The sequence below is a fragment of the Accipiter gentilis genome, chromosome 1 (assembly GCF_929443795.1).
Source record: "Accipiter gentilis chromosome 1, bAccGen1.1, whole genome shotgun sequence".
NCBI classification, from domain to species: domain Eukaryota; kingdom Metazoa; phylum Chordata; class Aves; order Accipitriformes; family Accipitridae; genus Astur; species Astur gentilis.
Window position 1 is genome coordinate 36,580,032 of NC_064880.1, and position 13,468 is coordinate 36,593,499.

The 13,468-nt window shown below is 44.6% G+C and overlaps 1 protein-coding gene across 1 annotated transcript in view; it reads left to right on the top strand.

Moving 5' to 3' along the window:
- Nucleotides 1-8,094: 8,094 nt before the first annotated feature.
- PLA2R1 (phospholipase A2 receptor 1) overlaps nt 8,095-13,468 on the top strand; it is a 52,900-nt gene continuing 47,526 nt past the window's right edge. The window contains 3 exon segments of the mRNA XM_049791743.1: nt 8,095-8,139; nt 8,141-8,204; nt 11,696-12,079. Coding sequence (XP_049647700.1) covers nt 8,095-8,139; nt 8,141-8,204; nt 11,696-12,079 — 493 coding nt within the window.

The following is a 13,468-nucleotide window of genomic DNA, read 5'->3' on the forward strand; positions in this document are numbered from 1 at the left end:
TTTTCTTCTGTGTGTTCACTGACATACATATCAGCTAATATTGATGGATAGCAACAAAAGCGCAATAATGACAGATAGTGTAGATTAGATAAATACAAAGGGTTTGGCCTTTCAAAGATCTTGGCAGATGAGAACTTTGTTTCTTGAAGCTGGCTCAGTCTCTCTCTTCTACCAGTCACCATGCAAAAGCAGAAAGAACCAAAACCTAATTTTCATTGCGACCTCTCCCTTCCTTGTGCTATTTACACTACAGTTTAGATTTATTTTTAATCAAATCAGACAATCTGAAACAGTTTCAAGACATTTCTGTATTCACATAGATGAAGTTCTCAAGGCATGATGTATTTTTTTTAAACGCCATTTTCCACAAGGTAATTTTCCTCAACAGTGGGGTTTTTTTTTTACTGTTTCCACATTTAGAATAGGTAGGAGTGTAAATAAACCCAAGTTCTTCATGTATGAAGAAACAGGGAATTTCTATTTGGTGTTCAGCAGTCAGATGTTTCCTGTGTTTGGAAAAGTGTGTACCACCAACTTTGGGTGTCAAAGTTAATAGCTCTAGTTCAAAGGCAAATTGTATCTCCTGTTGATCTTCTTAGGTGAGAGGTTAAAACTTGCTTTCTCGAAAACTCTCAACTGACTTAAAAATCAGACCTATAATTATAGTATAATTACCATGTAACAAACTCTCAGTTGCTTCTACTTTAGGTTACAGTAGATTTGAAAAAGGACAGATTAAAAAAAAAAAAAAAAAAAAAAAAAGAAATTAAAACAATACCCCCCCCCCCCCGCCCCAAACCAAACAGGAAAACCAAAAAGGAAAACCAAACCAATCAAACAAAAAGCAACAACAGCAACAAAATCACCAATAGTCTCAAAGGTGATGAAGAAATTAAGCCTGAAAATACTTCAAACCAGGAAAAGAACAGTTGAGGCTAAGAGTCCTAGAAATCCTTAAAATCAAAGAATTGTTACAAAAACTTTTGACAAACTTCCCCGCCCCACTTCTGCAGGGAGAGAAAGTGCTCTGTGGTAACACATCATGAGCCAACACAGAAGGTGATAATCAAAGGAACCATGGTCAAGCAAGAGAATTTAACTTTTTACGGACACAGTAGTCTCTATCTCTCGTATTCATCCTACAGTACTTGAAGCTACTGCTTCAAGCTATCTGGGAGAGCAGCTACAAGAAACCAGTTCACCATCTCCCTCCCATAGATGTACAGGTTTTGGATTACTGGTCTGATGTTCTCTGAATCTGGCAGATAAAGAGCTTTACCAGAGAGAGAGGCTTCTCACTGAACATAGTATTTTCTCTGGGTGATGAGTCGGCATCCCAAAAGAGCTTGTGGGATGACTGTCCCTTAGGGTTTGTCCACTAGCAGCAGTCAGGAAACTCATTCCAAAATATGTCTAGGAATTTATTGTGGGCTGGATAATCCACAGAAAACTCTGTAGACAACGTTCACTTTGAATTGGACTGGTCTTAATCTAGTTAATCTTTATTCCAAAGTAAAGACAAGAGTGTCTGAACATGTTTAATTCAGTTTATGTGATTTGCTGTACAGTCACCGATTTAATTAATTTAGATTAAATTTTGAGTTCTTCCATGTTGAGATTCTAAGGAGATAAAGGAGGGAAAAGATGAATAGCTGGGAATTTTCCTGCCTTTCTCCGTATAGAAAGTCGTTAGAGCCTTTCAGTGACTCATAGTCAGAGCATCTACTCTATTGCAATTAAAGCATTGAAGCTTTTTGACTGCACATTTGCAGCCTCATGATAATAAACAGAATTTCCCTGCAGCGAAATGATGCTATTCTTGCAAACCTGTGTCCAGTTCTTTCACAGGAACAATCCACCAGCAAACATTATTCTCCTCCTACCTGAAATGAGAAGTGACTAGAGATCTTTGGGTTTTATCAATCTAATTTCATTTCTTGTGCTTGTTAACAAATTTTCAATTTGAGCATGGAAGGATGCAAAGGAAAAACATTTTTGCTTTTTCTATTGCCTTACCAGCATAAAATTCCGAGAAGAGAGCAGAAATTTTAACAAGCGGTTCCCTGGTGCCTATCTGTATGTCTGTGTGTGGATATAATATAAAATATAATTATATAAGTAATGAAGACACATTCTACCACTGTGTGAAGCCAATGGGAGCTCTGGCTTCCAGACTTTCTTAAATCCTGGTTCTTAGATCCTCAAATATGAGACCGACCGTATATCTGATTTACCACAAAACAAAATATTGACGACAACAAAAAAATAAATGTCTATGCATTTTTATTGACTACAAAGTAAGGTATCTAATGCAAAAATTATTCCACCCGAAAAGAAATTGGTTAAAGGAAAGAGGCAAAGTAAAATTGCTTTGGGTTCCTCTGTGTGCATGTTCTCTAATGAGTACAGTAAAGGTTTCCATTAGCTGTAGGATTTCTGAGTCTAAATGCATACGCACAGCTGGAAAACAAGATCAACTCTTCTGAGAAGGAATGTACAAGGTGCAAAGGCACACCCTCATCCAACCTGTGAAGTCATGTCAGCACCGGGCACGCGTTATGCCCTAGAATTTCTGCAAGGGTATATCCTTGTTCTGAACGTTACACCCAGTCAAGTCTTTTTTCCCCCGACTAGACTGATGGTACATTGTTAGAGGTTGTCTGTCCTTCCTAAGTCATTGTTCTTAGTCTCTTAGTAAATGACAAAGCTTTAAGGCTAGGCCCAACCCTCACTTCTGCCCACTCCAGTTTATGCCGAAGCCAAGCCCAGCTCATGGACGTGCTCCTGTTTCAGACACCCTTAGATCAGCAGGATGCACAGTGAGGCAGCGGGACCCGGCAAGAGGCGTTTTGGAGGTGGCCGCTGGAGACCGGCAACCGCGGGCTTGGACCCCTGCCGTGCCGCCTTGCAGCTCTGCTGCCAGACTGCCACTGCGGGCTGGTGGGGCCGCGTGGGCACGCAGACGTGGAGGGAACACGCTGACTGAAGGACTTGTGCTTGAAAGCATCGGTTTTTCCTGGAGCTGATAAAAAGTGTCCTCGATGATTCACTGCCCGCTCCCATTTTTTGTAGTGGAACCTGCTTATTCCCTACTACCCTGATTTATGAAGCTTCGTTCTGACAAAATGAAGAGGGGTTGTCCTTAAGGAATTGGTTAGCACGGGGTAGAGGGGACATCTGGCCAAACAAATCAGGAATGGTTTTGCCTACAAACCTGTTCACATATGATTAAGAAACACAGAGAAACCTATCAGTCTCTCAGGTGCATTTAAACCATGAAACAAAAGCTGTGAAAGTTTTATGGTTATTTATAGTTATTCTAAAATGTCTTCTAGGCAATTAAATGATGGCTTTATTGGTTTGTTTAAAAAGTGTAACATTTGTTGATCACAGTATATGTAATTTCTGATATTGAGTACAATCAGTCATAGGGTTGTTTGGTAAACAAGTCTATGGTCTAATATTAACAGCTTTTCTTGCGAACACGCCAACTACTCTTTTGTGGCAAATCTTTGCAAAAATTGCCTTATTCTACTGTTGATTTCACTATAATAGTACTAACAACGGAAGGCTCCCTTGATGGCAGCCATGTATGTTTTAGGCATGCCGACCCTAGGTTAGCAAAGTACTTGCATGTCTCAGTTACCTTATAGGTGTAGGCAGGCATATACAAAGGCCTGAAGTCATTATAAGCACATAAATGCTTAAATTTTAAGCAATAAATTAGCTTTTTTGCCAGAGTTGAAAATTTAAGTTAAACACCAAGATTAGTTATGTGACAAATTCTTGAAATGCTTTTAACCAGTGCATCAGCTGTACGTTACGGCTCTGAGCTCTGTAAACCTGCGCTAGTTAACAGGGTTAGGAAGACTTTGGAAAATATCTCTAGGCATAGGCTGTCTAGGCCAACACACTGAGACATGGGGCAGCTTGGAGCAGAAGTAGTTAAAAGCTGCATGAAGACTGCAGCCAAAAATGGAGCTCTACTGAATATTTGTTCTTTGCATGTAATTCCCCTTTCTACGGTGCCAGTGTGATTTTGTTTTGCTCTACTGATCCAAAGTCCTGACCTCACAATGGCTTTTCTCAGAAGTTCACTGAACAGCAATCAAGGGAAAATCCAAGACTGTTCCCTGCACAACATGGTAGCGTCCCTCGCCTCGAGGAGTGCCAGAGAGGATGTTCAAAGGGTAAGAGAGAGCCACAGCCACTTCCCTGTTTTCTTGGCGTTCCCTGCAGAGATGCTGAAAGCGTGCTCGGGATGCTGCAAAGAACTCTTCACCCTCTATTTTACCCATGTCCTTCTGGCCTCACTGCTGAGAGGCATTTGGAACTGCAGTGTGTGTAATTTATACGCATACGTGTATTTTTGCTTTAGCTGCAGGTAGTTAAAATTATGTTAAGTGCATGGTATTGGTGTGTATGTATTAGTGAAATGAGGATTTGCTTAAAAGCTTTGAACATGGGCAAAATACCAGTAAGGCAGGCAGATTTTCCACACAGTACTGTATTGGGCTAAGCGTGGAAAGACAACCCTCATGAGAAAACGACAAGAATGGCAAAAAAATTTCTGTGTTACATGGAAGGATGAATAACATAGCAGTTATGGTTGTGCCAAGGATCTCAAAAGGAAAGGATAAAGTGAAGGCAGGCTTTGAAAAGCTAACGGGGACAGGCCAGAGGCAGCTCTGGACCCACTAGCCAGTTCCGTTTTATTGCATGTATTGCAGTATTGGATTTTTTTCCCTTAATGCTACATCAGATGGATTATATGAATGTCTGTCTGCTATTGAATTTGATACTACTGCCAATCAACAGCCAGTCTGACATGCTAGATTTATAGTAACAGGAACATTTCTACCCAATATTAAAGCATCTATACTATAACAAAGTATTCTAGATTTGTGTCAAGTGAGCATTTACTGGGAGAGGCGGGACGGAGGGCTTGGAAAGGTGAGGATTCACCAGGGGGTGGCTCAGGAGGCACAGTAACAGCCCCACAGGTAGTTACTCTCTCCACTTCATGCCCATGTAGTAACAGCAGCTGTGTAGCAGAGTTTTAGAAGCATAAGGCTGTATTAATGCTCTTGGCGTCACCCTTAGAAGGGAGTTATTCACTTTGGAAAAAGAAGTTTCTAGCCTAAAGCTATGAAGAGCTAACCAAACTTAGAGTCACATTTAGAAAAAAAACCCCAAAACATATTCTGACTAGTGAACATAAAACTGGCAGTTTGCAACTAGGCATTTCAGTTAACCTGAAACTGGCCAGTATAAGCTGTCCTGTAGGAACGTCTGACCCAATGTGGGCTGATGGGGTCTGAAGCTGCAGAGCCTGGCAGCCGCAGTGATTGCCTGGGAGCATGGGAGGAGAGAGTGGTGTAACAGAAACACGCAGGCAGGGTTGCCAGAAGGAAAAGGGGTGTTGCTGGGCATGGGACATGACAGAGGAGGTAGCGAAGGTGGAAGCAGAGCCTGTAGGCAGGTGTAACTGGAGTGGCAGAGCTGATAAATGAGAGTAGTTCTCTGTCTGGGGTAAACAGGAAAACTTTTAAGTGAAAGGGAAGATGAATACAAACTTGGGAGTTGACCCGAGGTGCCTGGGAACTGTCACTTTTCAGAGCTAAACAGGATCTAGGATGGTGCCTCTGAAAAAGATGGAATTGTTGCTTGCTGGGCACAGCGAATGCAAGCAATATTGGTCCTGCTTTTTCTTCCTGGCTATTCTCTGGTTTGGTATTCCCATTCTGGCTGGTAGGAAAAAAAACCACAAAAAACCTGCCTTCAGACATCAGATTATGAACAGAAATGACTGCATGAGAAGATGCTGAGCACATGACACACTGGATCTGCGTGTGCCTTGGAAAAGCAATGGGTTTGTGAGAAAATGAAATTAGTGTGAATTTGATGAGGGCTTGTATTTATGGATGAGGGCCATGAATGCACACTGGGTTTATATCTGTGTATAGGTGTCATACAGAAGGCTGGGCTAACGTCTAAACAAAGACAGGGGAAGGTATTGAACATCTATGTAGAGTACCTACTAGCAAAAGCAGATCAGCTCAGACAAGTGCATAGGTGGGTCCAAGTATACACAAAGAGAACAGATCATCGACAGAAAAATGAAGAGAAAAATATTTACAAAAAGTGGGTTTCAGACAGAAAATGCAATAAAGGAGCGAGATCACTGCAGCAAATCCTTGAAGGAAGACAGGTAAAGCTTCAAACAAACAAACAAATAAATAAATTTGGAGAGTTATACAATTTAACGTGCAGGATAATATAAACTATGTCATCAAGTTAACTTCAGAAAATGTTGCCAACCATGTTGGTTTTACAAGTCACTATGCCAGCTAAGATGTCTTACTGTTATACTTAAGTAGTATAAATACCCAGGCCAGCATAACTGCAGCTGCAGTAGAAAGGATTTACCACATTAGTAAGAACAGAATAGATTCAAGACAGTAAAAAAACTGCTTAGTCAAAGACGAAGATCTGAATATCAAAGAAAAAAAAGAAGCAAGGAAAACTACTCAGAATTAATAAGTTGCTAATTTGCATTTACTAAAGTGTTTACAAAAGCACTGTTGATATGTTCATTATTAGGAATCTGTAATCAGCACATGATTACTTTGATCTTAGTAAAATGAGCAGAAAAATCCACCTGAGGTGGGGCCCCTTCCCACAGCCCAGAGCAGCCTCATTTTTGCTCACTGGCACCTTTATTTTTCAATGCAGAACCATAAACACAGCGTGATCTCTCAGTGTGACCCAGAAGCAAGTTCTGAAGCAAGAGAGCCCTTTGCTGGAGCTCAGTACTCAAAAGCAGTGGCCAAATACTCCTGAAGCGATGTAGACAGTTCTGAGCAGCCAGATTTTCATAAATGGCTCATTTTCTCTCAGAATCTGAAATTCCCTGAAAGCTGCAGCTTTCCGGAGAGGTGCACTACCGTTCCTTGAGAGTGACAACCCTTCTGTCTTGCAAAGTCAGGTCACTTCTAGAACAGCTTGTTCAGCAATGTTCCTGCTGTTTGTGCTCTGCCAGACGTTTTTATCATCTGTTAAACTGGGAAAACCCCCTCCAGTTTTCTGCTTCTTTCCAAGTGTTCAGCTTCACTTGCTTTTTGATTCCTCCCTCTACCAAACTACCGGCGAGAAGGTCCCCCCAAGCCCAGAGGTTTCTGTTTCCATCCTTGTATCATGATTGAGGTGGACAGGGGGAACAGAGCTCTGCTCAGTTCAGTTATGCCCCAACACTGTACATTTATTTTTATACAGCTATGTATACATTTATATATATTTATATAGTTGTCTGCTATGCATAAAGAACAATGCAGAAACATGCTTACGCAGATTAAAAATGAACTGTCCTGCTGATTCCAGTAAAACTTCTCTATCTTTAAGCCGGAGGTTCTGCTTTCAACATTCCCTCCCCTATTCATAGACTCTGTAAAACTGGAACTCGACCCAAGTGGGGCAGCTCCCGCAAAACTGAAACTCAAGCGGGGCAGCTCCTGCAAACATTCGACTGAAGACAGAGACGAACAAAACGGGAGAAGGCCATTATTTTCCCGCACGCCAAAACGTCAAACGACTTCGAGCTGACAAGCTGACCCAGCTAAAAACCCAGGTCTCTGACCGGGCTGTGTAAAGCTGGGGATGCTCTGTGCATTTGCTGGCTCGTTTTAGGGCAAGAGCACCTCGAGTGCAGCCAGTCTTTTCAGACGGAAAGTAGGAGTCGTACAGAGCTGTCTGTCCGCTTCAACCCACAACCCCGACGCGGGCGGGCGGCGTTTCCACGCCCGGCCGAGCGCTCCCCGGCGGCGCCCCCCCCCCCCCCTCCCGGGGGCGAACGGCTCGGCGGGCGGCTCCGGGCTGGCTGCCGCCCCCAGCCCTGCGCCCCTCCCGCCTCCCGCCGCCGCGGGGAGGGAGCCCGCGGGCCTCGCCGCGCCGCCCCCCTCCGCCCCGGGCCGGGCCGCCCCTCCTCCCCGCCGCGGGGCGCCGCCGGGGTGGGATCGCTCCTCTGCCCTCCCCGGGGCAGGGCTCGGCGGGGCCGGTGCCGCGGAGCCGGGAGCGGGTGGGCGCAGTGCCGCGGCGATGCTGGGCGTGCGGCTGCGGCTCCTGGCGTGCTGCCTGCTGCTCGGCGGCCGCGGCCCCGGCGCGGGGGGCCGCCGCCCTCAGCCCCGACGAGGTGCCCTCCCTTCGGAGTGAGTGACGCCTCCGGGGGGCGGCCCGGGGAGGGGAGGGGAGGGAATGGGGGGGCGCACCCCGGGGTGGGGGGGGGCGCCCCGCGGCGGGTCGTGGGGCGCCGTCGTCCCCGCTCCGCTCCGCGCCGGGCTGAGGCGTTCTCGCCCCGGCGCCGTCCCTCAGTGCGGGGCTTGCAGCGGCGGGGAGGCCCGCGGGCCTCCCGCCTCGGGGTCTGCCCCACAGGCTCTGAGCGCTGCGGGCGGCCAGGAGGTGTCTGTCAGGGCGGGGGCGAGTCTCCTGCCGGGGTCGGCCCGACCCCGGCCAGGGGGGTTTGGGCAGGGTGAGCGTCCTGCCCCGCACAGGGGTGAGGGCTTTTGGAGGCGTGAGGGGCCGAGGGCAGGCACTGAACCCCTGCGAACCTGCCCCGCTGGCTCTGTCCTGTGCCCCTTTTCATCCTCCTCTCTTATTATTCCGCTGCCCGTTGCTTTCTTGCACCTTGGCGGGCATATAGGTGATTCCTCTCTCTTTTCCAATAAATTCCAGCTATTTTCTCTATTACCACATGAGCAATCCTCGCTGCTTTTGGGGGGGGGGGGGGGGGGTAAGGAAGGAAATGGGAGGTGAGGAGAAAGGAAATGAAGATATCTTGTTCTGCTTTTGTTACAGCCATTTATTCACTGTTAGCCGTGTTGAACCTAAGTAAACAGGAACTCAGAGGTGCTGGTCAGCTATCAGCTCTTCAACTGTGGCTTCACGTCAGCTTGAGGCTTCACTTCTGGGAGATTTTTTCACCTTGTCCTCGTATGGAGGAACCTTGGATGTAGGAGAAGCAGGATGTTTCCAAAGGCCTCCCCCCACTGTGTCAGTTCCTAAAGCATAGGCTATCTCCTTTTCTCCTTGGTCCTCTGGGGTTTGCAAGTTTATAGAGCCCTTTGCAGCCCTTCATCTGCAGGATTTTGGGCACAGAATCCTCCCCCACCCCAGAAGCTTTGTAACAAAACCCTGCAATGAGAGCACCTGTAAAATGGATGGTGTAGCTTCACATGCTGAAAGGAGGGGAGCCCTAGAGACATTCCCAAGGCTTGGCCTTGCTCCAGTTGTCTCATTGCCCCACTTGAGGAGAGGGCTGAGCTGGGGCCCGTGGAGCTGTTACTGAGCCTGACCTCTCTTGTGTCTGAATTCTGCCTTGAACTGGCAGTTATCTGCCAGTCCTCAGGCCAGCACAGCTCTCTTGCCAATTGCATTTTGTAGTTGGGGAGCGGAAACCACATTCAGAAGGGGGCTGTGTGGCTCAAGAATTACGGTCTGGCCATTCTTGGCGTAAGTTGCTGCAGAATGAAAAAGTAAAGGATGCTATTATTCACAGAGACCATCCAGCTGGGTTATTTATGTAGACTGTGTAAGACCCTTATCTTTTCTCAGCAGTCATTGCAACTCTTAAGAGCCTTACACATGAAGGCGTTCAAAGGTTGAGAAACCTTCATCTTTGGGTTGTGGTGTTGCTCCCCTCAACCCCAGAAAACTACTGGATGGGAGCTGCTGTGTGCTGTCAACGTGGAGGTAGATTAGGAGTTTGCATAAGAAGTTTATTAAAGTGTGAATCCCAGTATCATGGTGAATTAACCTCATTAATCAGTGTTTATGGGTGCTAACAACATCCCAGCTTCCACTTATCTAGCAAATTAACAGTGTATTTTCTTGGTCAGCCAAGATAAGACTGTTGTGGGAAAGACATACCCTAGCCTGAGAGGCAGAAACCCTTTCTGGCCATGTAGATAGAGACGCCTGTGTCACCCATGGAGGATTGGGTTAGATAAGAAGGATGAAAGCAGCACAAACTGCACAACTTCACAGAAAACTCAAAAGCAAAGGGCCCAGCTGAGTATGTGTCACAGAGTGTTGTCTGATGGTTTTTCAGTGAGCTCAGGCACCTGAGAGCTGTAGAGACAGGATGGATTAAAGGAACCTTGCCCTGCCCCAAACAGGTAAGGACTTAACACAGGGCAGCTGCTAGGTGCCTGGGAGATGCAATTACATGTAACAGGCTGATTCTCGTCTACTGCTAGTCAGAAGGGCTTGCCTGCTCCTACACCATCACAAGCTATCGATGTCTATAGCCATGTGGAAAGCAGCCTCTGTTACCAGTGGTACATCTGCAGCGTGACTCCGTCCTCTCTGTAAATCAGACTGCTTGATGTGCTCTGTGCAGAATCTGTAACCAAAGACCTGTCCATAATTTATATCCTTTCTGTTCTGCTTGTTCTGTGCATGTTGTATTGGCGAGCTGATCTGTCTGTCTCTTACACAGCACTGTCCCACTGCTGCTTGAAAAATCTTTCTTTTCTAGAGCTACACCTAAACTGTATGTACTAAGCCCAGACACAGTATCTGGGTGGACCTCTGCATCTCATTCTTTAGATGTGGGCCATGTCAGTTTGAAAGGTGTTTTTTTTTTTTTATTATAGTTGCTGCTTCAGGATGTTAGGTGTAGTGAATTACAGCGGCTAGAAAGCACACGTGGCAGAAATCATCACTGTAAAATTTCAAGGCAAAGTGGAAGTGCTGCTTGGGTTTTCAAAGCCTAATCTCTTTAGGCATAAAATAAATATCTCACCTATAATGTAAGAGGAACTCCGTGGGTTAATTACCACTGGATTTTAGAGTGAATGAAATAGCTGAGCTGTTACAGGTTTATATTTTGCTGATTTTCAGTTCCTCAGCTGCCCTCATTTTTTTCAGTCTATATGCGCAGTTAAACATTTGCTCCCAAGACGTTAAACGGCTGATGTTTTTTCACATACTTATAATGTGATGTCACATAGTTCAGTGAATTTCTACATGATTCCAAGAAAGTCGGGATGTCAGGCTAACCCCACAACATCTGCTGTGGTCCAGGGTAGTCATGTATGGTTGAACAGTATGAATCCAATAGGGAAGTCATACTTTAACCCTTGGCCACCAGCTCTCATGGTGTAGATAAATCCTACCCTTTCTGTATCATATTTACAATGTAAACTATTTTATTTTCTGCCTCTGTAGTTCCAGAGAGTGAAGAATTAATATGGCAGAGAATATGGCAATGTCAGCATTACACTTTTTAGCTTTTACCTTAATTGCACTCTCCAGTCCTCCCCAGAGAATTATTTTACAATATACAGTATGACTTCATGTAACTCGTAAACTGTACTCCATTACTGGGTATTTCTTGGTGACCACTGGTTTTTTTTTCTTTGAACATGACTGATGTTTTTGGGCACCCCATTTTTTTCAGCTATCCAACTTGAGAAATACTACCTAGCCTTATTTTTGTAATCTTGCAAGTGGTCTATGTGTTAAAAACCCAGCTGGCAGTAAATTTAGACTGGTACTCTTACTTTCTGAAGTGCCAGTTATTCTGATGGATATTTTAAGTTTTCTTCCTAAATAGCTCCAACTAAAACATCTGTCTTTTGATACTATTGGGTCAGTTGCAGTATTCTACAGACTAAAACTTTTTTTTTTCCCCCTACAGATAAAGGCATATTTATTATCCAAAGTGAAGACTCTAACTTGTGCATGAAAGTGGACACAGTTGGCCTTGTTCTGGAAGACTGCAGTCAACTCTCAAAAGACATGTTATGGAAATGGGTATCCAATCGCCGTCTTTTCAACATAGGCAGAAGTACCTGTCTAGGACTGAACATCAGTAGACCAGAACAGCCGTTAAGTATGCTTGAATGTGATTCAACTCAATACTCGTTATGGTGGAATTGTGATGGAAAAGTATTAGTTGGTGTATCAGAGTACAGATTGGCCGTTGAAAACAGCAATCGTATTGTGGCCAAAAAAAAATCTACTGACCAGTGGAAACAGTACATGTCCTATGATGAAGACCTTTGTGAACACCCATTTCAAGGTAAAAATAATATGTTCTCATAGAAATGTAGATGGGAAAAGTTTTCAAAAGTTCTTTCGAAGCAAAGTCAGCTGCTTATGATGCCTTTCAGCTGCTATTGTGTTTTGGGACGCAAATTCTGGTGGTTTATATGCAGTGGTTGAGGTGAGCATACCACACAATTGATTTTTTTTGTTATCCATTGTATCGACCCAAAAAAGCACCAGTATCCTTGCAAACCAGGAAATGCTCATTTCAAATCCTCTATAAAATAAAACAGGGGAACTAAAGATTTGCCATTGCCTGTCTGCAGCTTTCATTATCAGATAAACCCAAAGAGAGATAACGAAGGATTTGGAATTCCCGTCACTGAAAATCAGTCTGTGATCACAGTGTGCATGAACTGAATGTTTGCAACGTTCAGCACCTGGACTCTGAACGTGCCAAACTTGGGAGCAGAGATCAGGCTTTTGATTAATCCTGCTGTACAGCTAGCGAAGGCGTAGGAATGTATATCAAGATACAGGTCTGCAGACCTGAACAGTTTTCCAGGTATAAGGACTAAGATAAACCCATTTACTACTAACTGCAACAGACAGACCGTACTTTGACCCCTTCCTCGGCATTTCTGTAGAAGGAAAGACTTAAAGTTTGCACAGTGTGTCTCAGATTGGAGCTGTTGATTCTCCCTGTTTGAACTGGGTGCAGATCTGGCCTCAGTGGTTTCCTCTGTAGCTGGGCTTGGCCTCTGCTCTCATCAAAGTTCTTCCTTTGGGACCTGTGATAACTGGGAAAGCACTATAGCATCCAACCTCTTCTTTAAAACCTAGTGGAGTTTATCATTAAGACCAGACAGAAAATATTTAAATCCACAAAAAGTCTTACACATTTGTTATGTACACATAGCGAGATGAAAGTAGACCTGGTTTAGCCCTAGTACTGCAACATCTGGGAGAAGATGGTCAGCCTTAGGCAGGCGCTTCTAGCCCAGTTTCAGGACCAAAGGAATTAATTGCATTGGCAAAGTCTCTTTCACCTCCAATTTCTATTTTCCTTCTTCTACCTTAGCTTATGCACATGCAAATGCTAGCCAGCCTGTTAGTCCACTCCTTTGGGGGAGCATCTCTACCTTCAAAGAAAGAATGTATTTGACTGTGGTAAGAGGTCTATAGCTGTTGAATTTGATTTCTTGCCAGAACTGAGGTAATCCCTTGCACCTCTGTAGCTAGCAGCATGGTAGCGGGCAGACAGAGAAGCAATCCTGATTTTTATTATTTTTTTTTTTTTTTTTACCAATGTTCTTTGTATCATCTGTTCATATCAGAAGGTTTCAAAGGGGATTTACAATGTGTAAACTGCTTCTTTATATGTGTGCAGCCAGCCATTAAGTCTGGAAACCTCTAGGAACCT